The following is a 14,872-nucleotide window of genomic DNA, read 5'->3' as shown; positions in this document are numbered from 1 at the left end:
GGCTCCAGAGTCTATAATCCAAGGAGATCTCTCCTTACCTGAAGCAGAAACATAGTTTGCAGTGACATGTGGACTACCTGTGTGGGCAAGGGAGGTAGAGTGAGTTCCACCTGTGCTACCTGTACCTTGTTGTCTGGTTGCGGCTGAATTGGAACTAACTGTATCCCTCTGATTCAGAAGTAACCCAAACCTCTCAAGCTCTGCCCTTACTGCAGCAGCTGCAACAGACTCCAAGGCAGCTGTAGTAGGAGGGGCCGGAGTGTCACCAGTAACTGCCATATGTGCATTTCCTTTCTTATTCTTCAATCTGGTTGGCACAAGATGTGGGTGAAGCTTCCAGCAAGTATCTCTTGTATGCTTCGGTTTCTTACAGTAGTCACAGACTAAATCCCTTTTGTCTTCCTTCTTGTTCTCATTGCCATTCTGTTTAGGTTTCACAACACTTACCATAGCAGACTGATCAGTCATGAGATTCTTCATCATTACATCCCTCTTGCACTCCTCCCCTGACACGAATGCATATGCTTGGGAGAGAGTGACACTGTCCCTAGAAAGAAGATGCTGTCGTGCAATGTCATACTCAGGGTTAAGGCCAGCAAGGAATTTGAACACCCTATACTTCTCTAAGTGTCTTTGATAGGTAGCTGCATCCTTGGTGGTTTCCCAAGCAAATGTCTCTAGATGATCAATCTCCTGCCACAGGGTCTTAAGGACTGAAAAATAAGCTACAACAGATCTATCTCCCTGCCTAGTAGCAATAATCTGATTTCTTAGTTGATAAGCCCTAGCAACATTTTCCTTCTGTGAATAGGTCTCTGCCACCCCATCCCATATCTCCTTAGTAGTGTTTGCCCATAAAAAGTTTTTACTTATATGTGGCAACATAGAATTACACAACCATGTCATTACCATATAATTTTCTTGCACCCACCGGGAGTTGCCAGTTTCGGGTTTTACCTCTTCACCAGTAATATACCCCAATTTTCCACGAGCCCCAATGGCCATCTTTGCAGATTGGGACCATTCCAAGTAACTTGTACCATCCAACCTAACTGTAGTAATGGTTCCTGCTCCGAAGGGGTCTCCAACACCTCCTCCCATTGGTCTCATTTCATTCCCGGGCTTATATTCAACTCTGTGTCCCTCCATGTGTCTCAAAGAGGTACAGAAAACAGCTAAAAAATGCACCAAGAATAAACAGAATACCTTCTGGAACCAACGACACTCCTTTGGTGTCCTGGACTTTCTTCCCACGAAAGATTCCTTTTCGGTGGGATGGGGAAAAGAGAGAGAAGAAGCAACCGCCCTCTCTAGAGGCCTCCAAACCACATGGAACTTGAATCGCCCCTTACAAAAAACCCAGAGGAACCCTAAAAAAATAGGGCGCCACTACCTAGGTCAAAATTGAAGAGTCCAACAAAATCAGGACTCTTCCCCTTTCTCCAGTTTTTCCTGATTCTGATGAGAAACCCTAGACCAGCTATAGGGCATATAGATCAACCAAGAAAATCCAAAAATTGGGCTTACCTGAAAGCTTCGATCAGCCTCTTAAATCTCCATGCAGTCGGCTGATCTAGGGCTGCAGGAACGAATCTCTTCAAGAACCTTCAACCCGCTCTGATACCAAGTAGAAAACCTTATGTGCTGATTTCGGCCAAGCTTCTTGTGAAAGGAAGAGTAGAAAGTTGGGGATTTCAGCAAGAGACAAAGGAAAGGGAAGAAAAGAGAAGAAGGTCGACTAGGATAGATTGACTTAACCCTAGCCGCCAGCCCCTCATTCTATTTATAATTAACTTAAGTATGAGATATTACAAAGATGCCCTAAGTAGGGCGGCAACTCAACCTAAGTAATTACAACTCTTTAAAAAATAAAGACTAATGGGCCCAAGGCCCAACAACATCTTAATTTAAAAGGAAATAAACTAAACACAAGTCGGCCCACTCAACATGCACCAAGGCATACACCTCCTGGACTGATGGCAAGTCTTTACTACCCAAGATCTGTACCCTGATGGACTCATATGACGGATTCAGCCCTAGGAGGAAGGCAAACACTCGTTGCTGTGATACAAGTGACTTATAGGCCTTTGCATCTTCATCACACTTCCAATTCACATTCTAATAGTGATCAAGTTCTTTCCATATTGATGTCAAATCAGAATAGTACATCGAGAGACTCCTCTCCCCCTGCTTGTAAGTAGAAGATTCAGCTTGTAGTTGATATATCTTGGCATAGTGTCTCTGTTCTGAATAAGTGGACTTTGCTTGTTCCCATATCTCACAAGCAGTTTCAGCCCACATAAAAGTCTTCCTTACTTGTGGCAGCATTGAAACCAAGAGCCAAGACATCACCATACTGTTCTCTTGGTTCCACCTATCATGCTCAGCACTTCCATACTTCGGTTCCTTTACTCTCCCATTGATGTATCCTATTCTCCCCCTAGCAGTGATATAGAGTTTTATTCCCCTAGACCACTCAAGGTAATTCAGACCATCAAAGGGAATAACAGCCATGGGAAAGCTCATATCCATTCCCCCACTCACTCCATTGTGGCTCCCTGAGATCTCTGAAGTAGCAGAATTCTCAGTCGACATGGTCAAGCAGTTAATCAGTCCCCAACACCGGACTTAGGACCCCTCCTTACTCCACAAAACAATGCTCCACTCAGTTCACACCCACACACTTGGGTTTAACAACCAGGTTGAGCACAAACAATACCAAATTCCGGACAAAAACTAAGGTAATATTCGGCAGATTTCAGACCTGTATAGTTTTAACAGTCCCCACCTACCAGAATTCCAGAATGTCTAACAGCCACTAATCAGCAGAAGAGATCCTTCTTACTTATAGTCAACTCAAACCATTGAGAAGACAGGTCATCCTTGACCTACAGTTGTCTTAACACATGAACAGGATCACACGATCCAAGAAAACTGGGGTTACACATGTTCGACAGCATTCAGCCGCCCCAGATTCATAGGGTTTTCACTCGGCACATGACCAAGGAGGGTAAAGAAGAGAAAAATAGGGAGAACTGTACCAGTTGTAGCTATTTTGTAGTCTAGAATCAGATTTCTGTTCTGCTAGTCTGTTCGATCTGTTCTTTGGGTTGATCGATCTTCTCTTGACAGTAGGGTTGATCGATCTGCTCTCTTTTAATCAGCATTCCCGCTCTGATACCATCTTGACAGTGTGGCCGGCCAGAGATAAGAGGAAGAGAAGAGAAGAGAAGAGAAGAAGAAGAGAAGAGAAGAGAAGAAGAGAAGAGAAGAGAGGAGAGAAGAGAGAAGGTTTTGCAATGTAACAGTACTGGCGGCGCCAGTCTTTATTTTACTATATATAGGGCAACAAAAATAACAAGGGAAAAGACCCTTGTGCCCCTGAGTACAGTAACAGACATAACAGAAATAAAAAACGAAATAAAAAAACACTTTAATTAGCCAAACAGGCCCTAACATCTGCAACTAAGTTATTTTAACATTATTCTAACATCTTACACTGGTCATATTTGGATTTTGGCCGCAGGGAGACTTTCCAACCAAAGTAGATGGTTCAGATTTCAAGAAAGTAATATCCCTGCCTTCCATTCGTATCTTCTCTGCCTTCCAGATGGGCAATGCAGGAGACCTCTCGTTGTGCTCTCACTGCCCTCTCTCTCTAATTTTGTTTGTCTCTCAATTCCATTCCTGCAATTATTACTTTTGATTTATGAGCTAAGGAATGATTACTTTGGATTTTGAAGCGGTAATGAGGATGGGTGATTTTGAACCAACACCAAGTACCAAATGTATGTTTGTTCTACTAAAAATTTAGAGAGCTAAAAACAATGTACAATATGTAAAAAAATGCTTCAGTAACTTTCTTTTCTTTTTTTTTTTTTTCTTTCTGTTGTTTTATTGCCATTGGATAACAATAAAATATTATAAATTTGGTGTGAATGGTCCTCAGTAGCAAACATGTGGAGTAGAGAAATGTATTTACAACTGTGGTTTCATCAGCGATTGATCTTAGAGTCAGCTTGGTAAGTCAGGGATTATTGAGTCTAGTCGTATAATTTTCTTTTTTGATCATGTCTCAGTTTGCTTCAATTAGGAAAAAATGTTAGAATTTATTATGTGCATTTGGTTAGTAATATCATGTATATCTTTGACAGTTTGAGGACTTTCTAAACTTGATTTCATGTGATTTGGTCCAAAAAAATGGTCTTAAGAAATAATGCAATCCAAACATCATTTCTGCTTGTATAGAATAGAAACATGTTTTTTAGGAATGTTCTGCCAAACGTGCTTTGTTTCTTAGGAAAAGAAAACAAGAGAGATGTTCTGGAATAGGAATTTCTTAGGAACAGAAATAAGCGGAAATGATGCCAAACAGGGCCTAATTTTCCCATTTCCTGTAGTAGGTCAAGAACATATTTCTCCTACCATGGATCTAGCAAAGGCAATTCCATGAAAGCAATTTCTGAATTGCTTTCATTTTGAAGAAATAGTTGGTTAGCCATGAGTGTGGGGTTCCATACCCACACTCAGGCTCTAGTGTGTGTGGTTTCATACTCACACCTAGTTGTTTCTTCTTTTTAGTAGTTTCTAATTTCTGTTAAGTTGAGCCGGCTGGCCTTATTGTTTCTATTTTTTGTTTATTTCCTATTCTTGTAAGGATCCTAAAAGCTATAAATAAAGGAGTGTATGGGGCAGCAGAACATTCACCACTGAACCCCTTCTTTCTTTTCTCCTCTCTTCACTCTTTCTCTCTCTCTCTCTCTCTCTCTCTCTCTCTCTCTCTCTCTCTTTTCTTCTCTTCAAACCTATAATACAGTAAACAGTTCTTCTTTAAAGTTGGTATCAGAGCCTTAGATCTAGGGTTTCTCATGTGGATTTAATTCAGCCGACCACATGAGAATTGTTTAGGGCTGAAAGTTCAGAAAGATCCTTATTCGGCTGATTCTTGGAGGTTGCAAAAAGGCTTTAGCAGCTGTCCTAAGATTGGAGAGAGCTTCTTGTAATCAGGAAGAATCAGGCAGGAATTGAGTGGTCAAGATCGATTCTTGATCAAGATTGGAGGTGCCGATCAATTTTTTTTTTTTCCTTGGTTCTTTGGTCAAGATTCAAGGTGCTGACAGTAATCGATTGATCAAGTTTGAAGACTGAAGGTAGCCATCAATTTTCTGGGCTTTTTTCTTCATAAAGCAAGTACCTTTTCTTGAGATTGATACTCAAAAGGACTTTGCTATTCATTCAGAGAGGTACGGATAAAAAATCTCAGGACTGATATCAATCCCAGGACAGTAGTTGGCTGTTATCTAACTGCAAAATCATTGTCCTAGGTCGGCTGTTCTTAACTTGAAATACAGTTTTTTCTTGTCATAGTAGTTTAAAGCCTCTTCTTAACTTAGAATGGAGTACAAGAACCAAGGGGAAGGTGCTTTTGGGACTGGTGGTTCAGGTAACATGACTGAAAACACCTTTCAGATTACAACTGTTAAGTTTGATGGATCTAACTACTTGGAATGGGCCCAATCAGCCATGATGGCTATTGGGGTTAGAGGAAAATTGAACTTATTGCTAGGGGATGTGAAGGAACCCTCCAAGGAGGACCCTGCTTATGCTAGGTGGGTCCAAGAAAATTTTTTGGTGATGACATGGCTATGCGACTCTATGCAGCCACACATCAGCCAAAACTACTTGTGAGCCAAAACAGCTAAGGAAATATGGGATGTTATGAAGGAAATTTACTCTTAGCCTCTTAATGTTGCTAGGGCTTATGAGCTAAAATGTGAGGTTAAAAATTTGAGGCAAGGAGAGAAGCAGGTCTTTGTTTACTTTTCAACCTTAAAATCCTTGTGGCATGAAATTGACCATCTTGAAACAATTGAGTGGGAGAGTCAGAAAGATGCACAAACATATAGAAAGCAGGTTGAAACTAACAGAGTTTTTGAGTTCTTAACTGGTCTGAACTCTGAATATGACATTGTGAGACAGCAGTTATTGACAAGAGATAGTGTGACTTTATAACAAGCCTATTCCCTAGTGCATAGTGAAGAAATTAGGAGAAAGGTTATGTTGTAGCAATAGCCCTCCGAATCAGCCTTGGTAGCAATTAGACCTAAATCTGGGGGGGGGGGGATAAGGAGAAGAAGGAAGCTAAGAAGGACTTAGTATGTGAACACTACAAGAAACCTAAACATACTAAGGACACCTGTTGGAAGTTGCACCCTCATCTAGTTCCAACAAAGCTCAGAAATAAGAAAGGGAATGCTAATATGGCTGTCAACACTGATAGTACATCAGGCATAAGAGGCACTCCTCTAGATACCCTAGCTGTAGTCCGAGCTGCTCTGACTCAGCTAGCAAATGAATTTAGTAATTCAGCTCAGCCTACATTAGCTCAATAGCCTACTTCAACCCTTGCTCATACAGGTACAAGAGCTACTGCTTGTCATGCTTCTATCCCAGGTAATACTAGACCTTCCTGGGTAATAAATTCAGGTGCTTCAGATCATATGACCAGCATATCTACTCTATTTAGCACCTATTGTTTATCCTCTGGGAGAGACAAAGTTTCTGTTGCTGATGGCTCTCTTGTACCAATTTCTGGCAAGGGAGACATCAGATTATTAGATACCATCACCCTATCCTTAGCTTTGCATGTTCCCAAGCTTAGTGCTAACTTACTTTCAATTAGTAGTATTACTAAAAATCAAAACTGTTTGATAACTTTTTTCCTTGATCAGTGTATTTTCTAGGATATGGAATGCATCACAGAAAGTGGTGGAGGCAAGTTGATTCTCGTACTCAACAACAATCCAAGCCAGTTCCAACATCTTCTACAGCTTCAGATCCAGACACTACTACTGCTCCCATTGTTGATCCCACTGTTATAGAGGTTCAGCCTTCACCGACAAATGACCTTGATCTTCCAATTGCTATTCGTAAAGGGAAGCGCCGTTGCACCTCATCCACTGCCCCCATTGCATCTCTAAGTTTCTTTCCTATAATTGTCTCTCAGAATCCTACAGATCTTACTCGGCATCTATTTCTTCTATTCCTATACCCAAAAAAGTGCAAGAAGCTCTTTTGATACCTGAATGGAAGGAAGCAATGCAAGTAGGGATGGATGTATTGTTAAGAACAATACATGGGAACTAGTTAACCAGCCTGAAGGGAAGAAACCTATTGGTTGCAGGTAGGTGTTTACTGTGAAATATAATGCTAATGGTACTATAGAGAGGTATAAGGCCAGATTGGTTGCAAAGGGATTCACACAAACTTATGGCATAGACTATATAGAAACCTTTGCACTTGTTACAAAAATGAACACTATCAGAGTTCTTCTATCCATTGCTGCAAACTTCTCATGGCCACTATTTTATCTGGATGTTAAGAATGCCTTCCTCAATGGAGACTTGTAAGAGGAAGTATACATGGAGTTACCCCCTGGTTTTTATAGTACAGAAGCAGGAAAGAAAGTTTGCCTTTTGAAGAAGTGGGAAGAAGGAAAAGTGGACTTGGGTGATCTCCATGTTTGATAACATAGGGAGAAGAAAGGATGAGCCAAAGGACGTGGGGGATTATGGTAGCAACAAGGTCAGTCATTGCTATGGAAAGCTTAATAGCACTTTAATAGCAAGATTTAGACATTTCAAGATCCTTTCCTAGCTTTTCAATGATCAGGCTGTGTCGGTTCAGGTGACGAGTGCCAAAGTTTCAGCTTGGCTGATGGAAGAATAAGGGGGGAGGTTGAATTTGGAAATGGTTTAGAGGTGCTGACAACAGTGGAGGAAAATGTTGAGAGGGAAAAGGAAGAAAGAGTTGCTTAAGAAAAAGATGAGTGTGGAGATGGCAGCTAGGTGTTGTCCTCAGGTTTTTTATCAAGGAGGCGTGGTGATTGATATAAGGTGTGCTTTTTTGAAGCTAGAAGTAATCAGTTGGTTACCGAAATCATTGTGGGAAATCTAGGAGTTGATTTGGGGCATCGAAGGAAGGACACTGAAAAGGTTGAATCTTCCAGGAGCTCAAGAAAATCTCATATTATGCATGTCATTAAGGTGTTTTCATAGCTAAAAGAAGGTTTAGTAAGCACAAGCCCTACTAACAAGTACAAAAAAAAAATGTACAAAAGAAGGGGAGCAAAACAAAAAAAGTTTTGGACCAGGGGGACCATTCTGGAGAGGAGATTGATCATCAAAAAACTTCAGTAGCAAGAATAGGCAGTCGTTGGGTTCCCTTGTAGGGGAGTTGGAAATAAGTACAGTCTTGGAGGAGAAGGAAAAGGAGAGTGGTTGTATAGTTGAGAAAAGAACTGTTGAGGTTTCCTTAGAGGGTTAGGGGAAGGAGAAAGGTAGTATGAAATCGAGAAGTTGGTTGACAGGGATATAAAGGTTGGCAAATTCTTAGGCATGTTTTTCTTAGGACAGGCTTTTGCTACAAGAACTTTTGAAGAGTTCAAGGGGAACAAATGGAAAGAGGAATGAGGGAGGGCAGGCGGGAGGAATTATTTGATGGGGAGGATTGAAGATGGTGGTGAGGTAGAGGGTGGGGTCGTGAGGCTTGCTTTTTGGGAAGTTCTTTGTTTGCTTTTTGGATGTTCAAAGATGAGTGTTCTTGAGTTTCCATTTGTGAGGGGAAGAGGGTGTCAGGTGTGTAGGCAGTCTTTCTTCTTGGGTTGTTGCTAGTTTATTTGGTAGTGCTGTCTTAGCAACCTATTGGTGACTGTATGTACCATATATTTTCCTTTTTTAATAAAATTTTTTCTTTTACTATAAAAAAAAGGTCAGTTTCATTCTATTTTTAGTTTTTGATTCTTTCATGTTATATAACATTTAATGTTTACTAGTTTATACATTTCATGTTATCAAAAGAAAAATATAACATTTCATGTTTACTACTGTTTTGATCATAATTCAAAAAAGAAAAAAGAACTCGAGTAGAATTAGGGTTTTCCTATCCGGGGTGTATAAGTATACACTATGTTTACTAACCCCTTAATTATATTCCTTAGAGGAAATACCCTTTGATTTTGATTTTATGTGAAAGAGTTACTTTGTAAGGGTTAAACCCAATAGTAGGTATAAGCAGTCCCATCAGCTTGGATTCTTAGTGGGTTATACCCATGAGCGGGCCCCACAATTGGTAGATAGGTCATAGGACTCATATACTGAAGGGATGAGAGATCCATCGTATGGACGCCTGAATCTTGCGGAATAAGGTTGGCGAATTTCAAAAAAAAATTTCTCTCCCTTTCAACTGGGAATCGAATTCCCTATTTAGAAAATCATATTTTCAAGGATCAATCTTGAACCATAAACTGAACCAGATCTGAACCATACCTGATACGGAGAAATAATATCTCCAAACGAAGGTGTTCACGCCCAAGGAAGGATCCAAAGACTGCTCCCATTGAAGATGGCGCAGTGTAGGATGGAGCAGAATCAGCAGTTTTCTTCTCCAAGAACTCTATCCTTCGCAAGAAACAGCAGGATGGCACGTGAGCACAGCTTCCTATCAATTCTTTCTCAGAGAACTGATGACAAGATCGAATCTTGCTTTCTCCCACAGAGTTGGAGATCGAACTGGATGTCTGGCGGCTGCAGGAAGGAGGCGCAAGAAAGATTTTCACAGGGATTGCATAAATCTTTCTTCTGGGATTTCAGCTCTGAAGAGAATGTGAGTATCTCTCTCTAAAGGCTGCCGCCCCCTCCTTTTGTAATCCTAAAAGATCAGCTCCTAATCCAATTAGGAGCTGCTGATCCAAATCATATTTGGATCAGACATCCTTTTAGATGATAAGGATAAGCCTTTATCTTATCTGCAGATTAGATCAGCCTTCTCCTAATCTCATTAGAAGGTTTCTAGATTTGAATCATATTCAGATCTGGACTCTCTGAGTGGATAGGGTTAAGACCCTATCCTATCTGCTGATTCATCTCAGAATTCGCCCATATTTAACTTATTAAATAAGTCCAGTTCGAAATGGGCTTTAGGCCCATTAAGCTTATGTGCTCAATTAACCTTCGTAACTGCTGCCCAGTTGGGCTTCCTTGTATGGCGTGGGACCCAAGCATTGATCTACACATCAGCCACATGGGTTCGGCCCAGCCTTTGTTACAAGGCCTGGCCGAATACACCGTTATGGACAGTGCACCCCCTGAAACCCATCAAATGGCCTCTATGGGCCTAAACCCAAGGACTGTGGCAGATGCAAGATTAGCCCATCAGGTATTATCCTCAATGGTCTTACACTTAACCTCTCAGCCCATAATGATCAAACACTGCCCGACAAGAGATGACCTCTCCCTCGGCTGCAAGGAATAGTGTTGCACTCTCTGCTTATATGGATCCCGAGAATCAAAACCTTTTTTTTTTGCAAACATTTTAGAAACCATAATATATATACTTTTATATCTCATATAAAATATACTTTGCAAAACAAATCTCAACAATTGAAATCGGCTGCTGATAGTCTAGGTTTCCATTAGTGAGAGCGCATCCCCGATCATTACCTTTGTCCGACAAAGGGGCTGATCCTGTCACTATGATCACCCACTCAGATGAATTCTCAGACTGTCCCAACATACCCAGGTTTTGACCCCCGCTAAGGATCTCACTGGTTGGTACATCAAAGACAACCCAATCCGACACCTAGTGCGGTATCATAATCGAGTCTAGGGGTCGGGTGTAACTTTCCTGTTTTGCCCATTAATCTCCAAGGTCCAGAGCAATACTGGAAATCTGGTCTAGTTCAAAGATTCAATTAATCCTACACTGTATGTGCCTAAGGTCTCACCCTGGCAGCTGAGACAGGCCACCCCAACCGACTTGGTGGCACAACAGTGTCAACCTTATCAGGATAGGTCTCCCAAAACCGACCCATTGGCTGTGAATATTCTAAACTAACACGAGTCTTAATAAGTGTCCAATTTAAGGGTATTACATAGAAACATACCAAGGGAACATGAATCAAATATGCACTTTTATTCATTTACAATAAACTCATAAAGTACATCATTCTGATTGAAGCTAAGGGCATACAAAACTGTCCAACATATACTATTGGGTACTTAGGTATTTTAAACTTACACATCTTAACAGTGAGTCCCGTTAATTGGTAGAAAGTGGGACCCACTATACTGATTTGGTAGTGGGCATGGCCCACTTTAATGTTTTAACAGTGGGTCCCACAAATAAATGGGACCCACTATACTAATCTGATAGTGAACGTGACCCAATTTGATATTTTAAATTTAATTATTTTAACAGTGGGCCCCACTGATGGGTGAGACCTACTATGATGACTTGCTAGTGGGGCCCACCTTAATGCTTTAAACTTGAATATTTTAATAGTGGGCCCTATTGATGGGTGGGGGCACTATGATGACTTGATAGTGGTGTGGCCCACTTTAATGTTTTAACAGTGGGCCCTGCTGACAGGTGGGACCCACTAGGTTGATTTGATAATGAGCGTGACCCATTGACATTTTATACTTGAATATTTTAACAGTGGGCCCATTGACAGGTGGGACCCACTAAGTTGATTTGATAGTGGGCATGGCCCATTTAATGTTTTATACTGAATATTTTAATAATGGGCCCCGTTGACAGGTGGGACCCACTAGGTTGATTTGATAGTGGGCATGACCCACTTTGACATTTTATACTTGAATATTTTAACTATGGGCCCACTGATAGGTGGGACCCATTAGGTTGATATGATAGTGGGTGTGGCCCACTTTAATGTTTTAAACTTAAATATTTTAACAATGGGCCCTGCTGACAAGTGGGACCCACTATGCTGATTATAAACTCGAATATTTAAACAGTGGGCCCCACTGATATATACTGTTTAAATAGTGAGCGTGGCCCACTTTAAACTTAACAGTGGGCCCCACTATACTGATTTGATAGTGGGATCCACTAATTCATGATAATTCATAACTGTAAATAATGGGGGTCAGATTATATTTTATTTATCTATTATATACATGTATATTTCTTTATAACTAAGGTGGATAGATCCACGGATTGAGATCCACATCATATGATAGTGGGTCCCTCTGTAACAGTTGGTAGTAAACTGAAAATTTGTCAGTAACAAGTGGCAACATGTGCTGTTACAGGTAGGTAGCAACCAACACATCTGTTCCCTTTTTAGGTGGGTAAGATCCACTGACAGTGGGTCCCAGAGGTTTGCTATTTATAAGTGGCAATATAGGCTGCAACAGTAATACATTTGTCACCTTTTTAAGTGGATAAGATCCACTATGGGATCCACCAAATATATATATATATATATATATATATATATATACAAAAACCTCCCCTAAAGTTTCTAACAATCATGAAAACCTCCCCTATAGTTTCATTTTAACAAATACCTCCCTTGAACTTTTGAAAAACTCGACAAAACCTCCCTTTTGTCACCTTCCTAGATGGAAAATGTTAGATAGATGCACTGGTTTTTTCCAAATGCCCATTCTACCCTTTTAAAAACTATTTTACATACAAAAATACTGAAATAACCATGTTTTAACTCAACAAAAATGTTAGAAGATGATCGTTAGAGGAGGTTTTTGTCAAGTTAAAATAGTGTTATTTTAGTAATTTTGTATGTAAAATAAGTTATAAAAGGGTAGAATGGGTATTTGGAAGAAACTGGTGCATCAGTCTAACGTTTTCCACTGGGAAGGTGACACAAGGGAGATTTTTATCGAGTTTCTCAAAAGTCCAGGGGAGGTATTTATTAAAATGAAACTATATGGGAGGTATTTATGATTGTCAGAAACTTTAGGGGATGTTTTTGTATTTTACCCTATAAATTGAGATAAGATCTTGAGTTCTAACAGAACTCTAGATAGATAGATAGACAGCGAGAGAGAGAGAGAAGATAAGGATTGATAGTGGATAAAATTTAAAGGGATAGAAGAAAAAGATAAGATCTGTACCTGTGTACACTTATCCTTAATCACTTCAATCAGCAGAACTATAAGTTCTCTCTATTTCCTCTCTTCCTCTCTCTTCTCTCTCTTTTTTTTTTTTTTTTTCTCTTTCCCTTTTATCTCTTTCTCTTCTCCCTTTTCTCTATCTGCCGTCCATTTTTTCTCTCCTCTCTCCCTTATATAGAGGAGGCAGTTATGGGTAGGGAGGTTAGAGCAACCTCCCCACTCTTCATACGTGGGGTGGTTGCTTCACTCCCCCCATAACCAAAATAAATTAACATTTAAATTTATGTGAAGTGGGCCAGCTGTCAAATCTGGCCCCTCAAGCCTTATATATATATATATATATATTATATTTTTAATCCTAAACAACTACTAAGGAAAAGTTAACTCATAAAAATATTAACAAAAAAAATCTAAAATTAACCAAGTCTTATTTTATAAAAGATAATCACAAAGGTTGTTAGCTGGATGACAATCACTACCTAGTCACCTAGCTCCACCTTAGCACCTTGAAAACTATGAAACCAATTGCTTATCTAAATTGAATAAAAAGTTCAAAGAAAAATTCAGAATAAGATAAGAAACTAGAGGATGATAAAAAACATGCCTGGTCTAAGACATATCCATTTGCAACAGACTTAGCAAGAATTGCTCGAGATTTCAGGCCCCTTTCTGTCATGGTTGACTTTTCCACATAGTTTCTACTTTCCCCAAAATTTGTTCCCATCTGCAGTAAAACTTTCTACTTTCTACTTATGAGAATCTTGAGATCTGTCCAAGATATTTTTAGAATTGTATAATGTGAATGAAACACTAACAATATTTCTGTCAAATATGTTACAAGTATCAGAGAAAATTTGGAACTTAAAACAGTCAAAGCAAAATATATTTCAATAGAAACTACATTTGTATTAATACTATTTTGTTGGATGCCAATGAATGAGTCCATAGGTAGCATATTTGTTAAACCTTTCATATATATATATATATATATGTGTGTGTGTGTGTGTGTGTGTGTACTTGGTCTTTTACAGTAAAATTAAGTTTTACACAAATTTTCCATATTCCCTATCCCTATGCTTCAATCATTCCAGAAAATGTTACACCGTTTCAAAATTTCCCATTTCTAGAAGATTGAATTATCAACGTTTTGAACCTTTCTGTATCATATGAACATTGTGAATCCTTAAGAGTTCTCATCTGCTTTAATTAAATAGTGTTTAAAAGAGGCAATAACAAACTCAGCAGTTGCAACTAAAAACATGACTTAGGTCCACCCTAAGTTGTATATACCTTTGTTGATTTCAGATGCTGCATTGCAAGCTCCACAGCTTTGCTTCCACTGAGAAAATTTGGATGAGAGGTATTTATATAATCCATCTGAAATAATAAAGATTGTTTGATCAGTGCAAAACCCACCAATGTTATCAGTCTTTAAAGCATCTATTTAAGATAAAAAACAGTGATAGAGTAATAGTAGGTGTATATTTAAATACAATAGCATTATCCATCTGAATGACTGAGCTCTAAAAGAGATGAAGCACTACCATTGCTCAAGTATTTTCTAAGAATACTGTAAAGACAACAATTTCTAATCATCATCATCATCTAAGCCTTGTCCCAATTATATGGGTTTGGCCACATGAATCCTGTTCTGCCATTCAGTTCTGTTCAGTGTCATATTCATTGTTAAATTATGGTCCCTTAAACTACCTCCATTTCAACGATGTTTGCTATCATTCTCTCAGCAGGCTTTACACCATCACATAAAAACTTGCCCATGACTTCGTCTACACTCCTTCTAAGAACAGGAAACCTCTGCATCTCAGTTGCCTCACAAGCCCGGCTCATCTGCAGTATAATACAATGACATAATCTTCCTTATCCACAGCCATTTAACAAATTAAAGAGATGAAAATCAGCAAACAAAAATTTGC

The 14,872-nt window shown here is 39.5% G+C and overlaps 1 protein-coding gene across 6 annotated transcripts in view; it reads right to left on the bottom strand.

Annotated features, from left to right (window-relative positions):
* The window catches only part of LOC104605409 (dynamin-related protein 3A-like), a 64,594-nt gene that overhangs the window by 17,843 nt on the left and 31,879 nt on the right, over window positions 1–14,872 (bottom strand). For 2 of the 6 annotated variants that reach the window (XM_088892859.1, XM_010270162.3), the window contains exons 12-14: window positions 14,649–14,786; window positions 14,229–14,315; window positions 13,543–13,677 (exon numbers count right to left, since the gene is read on the bottom strand). In XM_088892859.1, coding sequence (XP_088748985.1) covers window positions 13,543–13,677; window positions 14,229–14,315; window positions 14,649–14,786 — 360 coding nt within the window. The remainder of the gene's footprint in view (window positions 1–13,542; window positions 13,678–14,228; window positions 14,316–14,648; window positions 14,787–14,872) is intronic. The other 4 variants (XM_088892860.1, XM_010270164.3, XM_088892861.1 and 1 more) reach the window with 2 other exon arrangements.

This window comes from Nelumbo nucifera, chromosome 8, assembly GCF_055504915.1.
Source record: "Nelumbo nucifera cultivar China Antique chromosome 8, China Antique-T2T, whole genome shotgun sequence".
NCBI lineage: Eukaryota > Viridiplantae > Streptophyta > Magnoliopsida > Proteales > Nelumbonaceae > Nelumbo > Nelumbo nucifera.
The sequence above is the reverse complement of the archived record's forward strand: the minus strand, read 5'-3'. Positions and strand labels throughout refer to the sequence as shown.